Consider the following 1,999-nt stretch of genomic DNA (forward strand, 5'->3'; position numbering starts at 1 on the left):
CAATCACATGATCACTGAGCGCTGTACACCAATCACATGATCACTGAGCGCTGTACACCAATCACATGATCACTGACCTCTGTACACCAATCACATGATCACTGAGCGCTGTACACCAATCACATGATCACTGAGCGATTCACACAAGATAAAAACATTTCACAGTAACAAGAAAAACCAGTTCCACCACATAAAGAAGAACGTTCACAACCATACAGCAACTACATACATGTAAGGACAGCCGTAAAAACAAAAGGTATCAGCACTTACGAACACACTAGAACTAAGAATTAAACAAATCTAAACCATGAAAACAAGAACTTTGCAACAATGAACGCAACATCAGGTAAGAAAACCAGAAGACACGAGTGCTGCATGTGGTTTGACAGTCCCAACTCCAGAGATTCAGAAACTGACGGCACCTGCTCTACTCTCTGACGTACGTCACAATGTATTCTGGGTAGCAATGCGCTCTATCGTACACCACGAACTCCCTGAACAGAAACGAAGTGTCTTCAACGAGAACCGAGTCGTAGCGCGGCTTCTTGCAGTTGCACGGTTCATCAGATTGACAGTTCGTGCACGGCGGCCCAAGCAGTTTGTTTCCATCTGGACAAAGAAAGGTTCAAGGTTCAAGGTTCAAGGTTCAAGGTTCAAGGTTCAAGGTTATAGAGTAACTTTTTAACTGTTTACTCTTGGCCCTGCCCAAAAATGTCTAAAACGAAAAGCAGAGCTACAACCCAACCCACCAGAAACTGGCCAGAGAACACAATTTTACCTCGCTAATTTTACCTCGCTAATTTTACCTCGCTAATTTTACCTCTGAAACCAGGTGACCCCCAAATCGCCAATATCTTGACTTGTATCCTTGTTTCTTTATCCCTGTTGGGGTAGTTCTCTGAGAACATATTACGGCTACTAGAAAGCAGAAAGAAATCTTTGCCCCAGGGATACAAAGCTGAACCACGTACACAATCGTGTCAATGGCGCTGCGGGGACTCTAGTGGCCTACAGGTTAAGATGTGCGCCTCTCATTCAAAGGTCCTGGGTTTGATTCCGGGTAGCAACAGAAAATTTTCCATCTCTATAATTGTCTCCTTTCACCTCCTTTCCTGCTCTTTAGCAATGTTCTGTCGTCTGCTTTCGTCTCCACTTTCTGCCCCCACCCCCTCACCTCCTTTGTCCCCTCCCCTTTGCTCCTGACTCTTCCTGCAGCCTTTCTACCTTGGCTCCTTCTTACTGCTGTCTTTCAGCGGCACCCTTGATCTTCTGGAAGGAAAGATCTACACCTAGCCTTTTCGGAAAAGGATGAAAAATCTCGGAGGGCCCGTGTGCAAGTTGCGCATGTTAAAGATCCCTCGGTGGTCTAAAATCGATAAGAGTAGGCTTCAGCCGCCACACTGGCAAAATTCCAAATTTCCTACCAATTGAAAAATGTTATATTTAATGTGTCCTGCGCGCTCATATGACCATATGCAGTTGCGAGCGCCGTAAAACACTTACCCCCCTAAAAAAAACACATTACAAAAACAATCAGGTTGTCCAACAAACTGACGTTTGCAGAAGGGAGAAAAAACTTACGGCGTGACTGAAGACTTGGGTGGCTGCGATCCACGTGAAACACATTCCCCAGGGCGACTCTGACCAACAGGAGGGTGAGGGGGGTGCCTAGGGGGGTGCGCTGGTTACGGGGATCTGAAATGAATGTGTCAGATCTTTAACTCTAGTTGTTGGTACCTCTACTGGCTAGATGCTTTCACTGTAGTTGTTGACACCTCTACTGGCTAGATGCTTTAACTCTAGTTGTTGACACCTCTACTGGCTAGATGCTTTCACTGTAGTTGTTGGTACCTCTACTGGCTAGATGCTTTCACTGTAGTTGTTGACACCTCTACTGGCTAGATGCTTTAACTCTAGTTGTTGACACCTCTACTGGCTAGATGCTTTCACTGTAGTTGTTGGTACCTCTACTGGCTAGATGCTTTCACTGTAGTTGTTG

The 1,999-nt window shown here is 45.6% G+C and overlaps 1 protein-coding gene across 1 annotated transcript in view; it reads right to left on the reverse strand.

Annotated features, from left to right (window-relative positions):
* Positions 1-132: 132 nt before the first annotated feature.
* LOC101854754 overlaps positions 133-1,999 on the reverse strand; it is a 17,484-nt gene continuing 15,617 nt past the window's right edge. Inside the window, exon 6 of the mRNA XM_005108856.3 lies at positions 133-609. Within this exon, the coding sequence (XP_005108913.1) occupies positions 428-609 (182 nt within the window). The 3' untranslated portion in view covers positions 133-427. The remainder of the gene's footprint in view (positions 610-1,999) is intronic.

Source organism: Aplysia californica, unplaced genomic scaffold (assembly GCF_000002075.1).
Source record: "Aplysia californica isolate F4 #8 unplaced genomic scaffold, AplCal3.0 scaffold00728, whole genome shotgun sequence".
In the NCBI taxonomy this organism is placed as follows: domain Eukaryota; kingdom Metazoa; phylum Mollusca; class Gastropoda; order Aplysiida; family Aplysiidae; genus Aplysia; species Aplysia californica.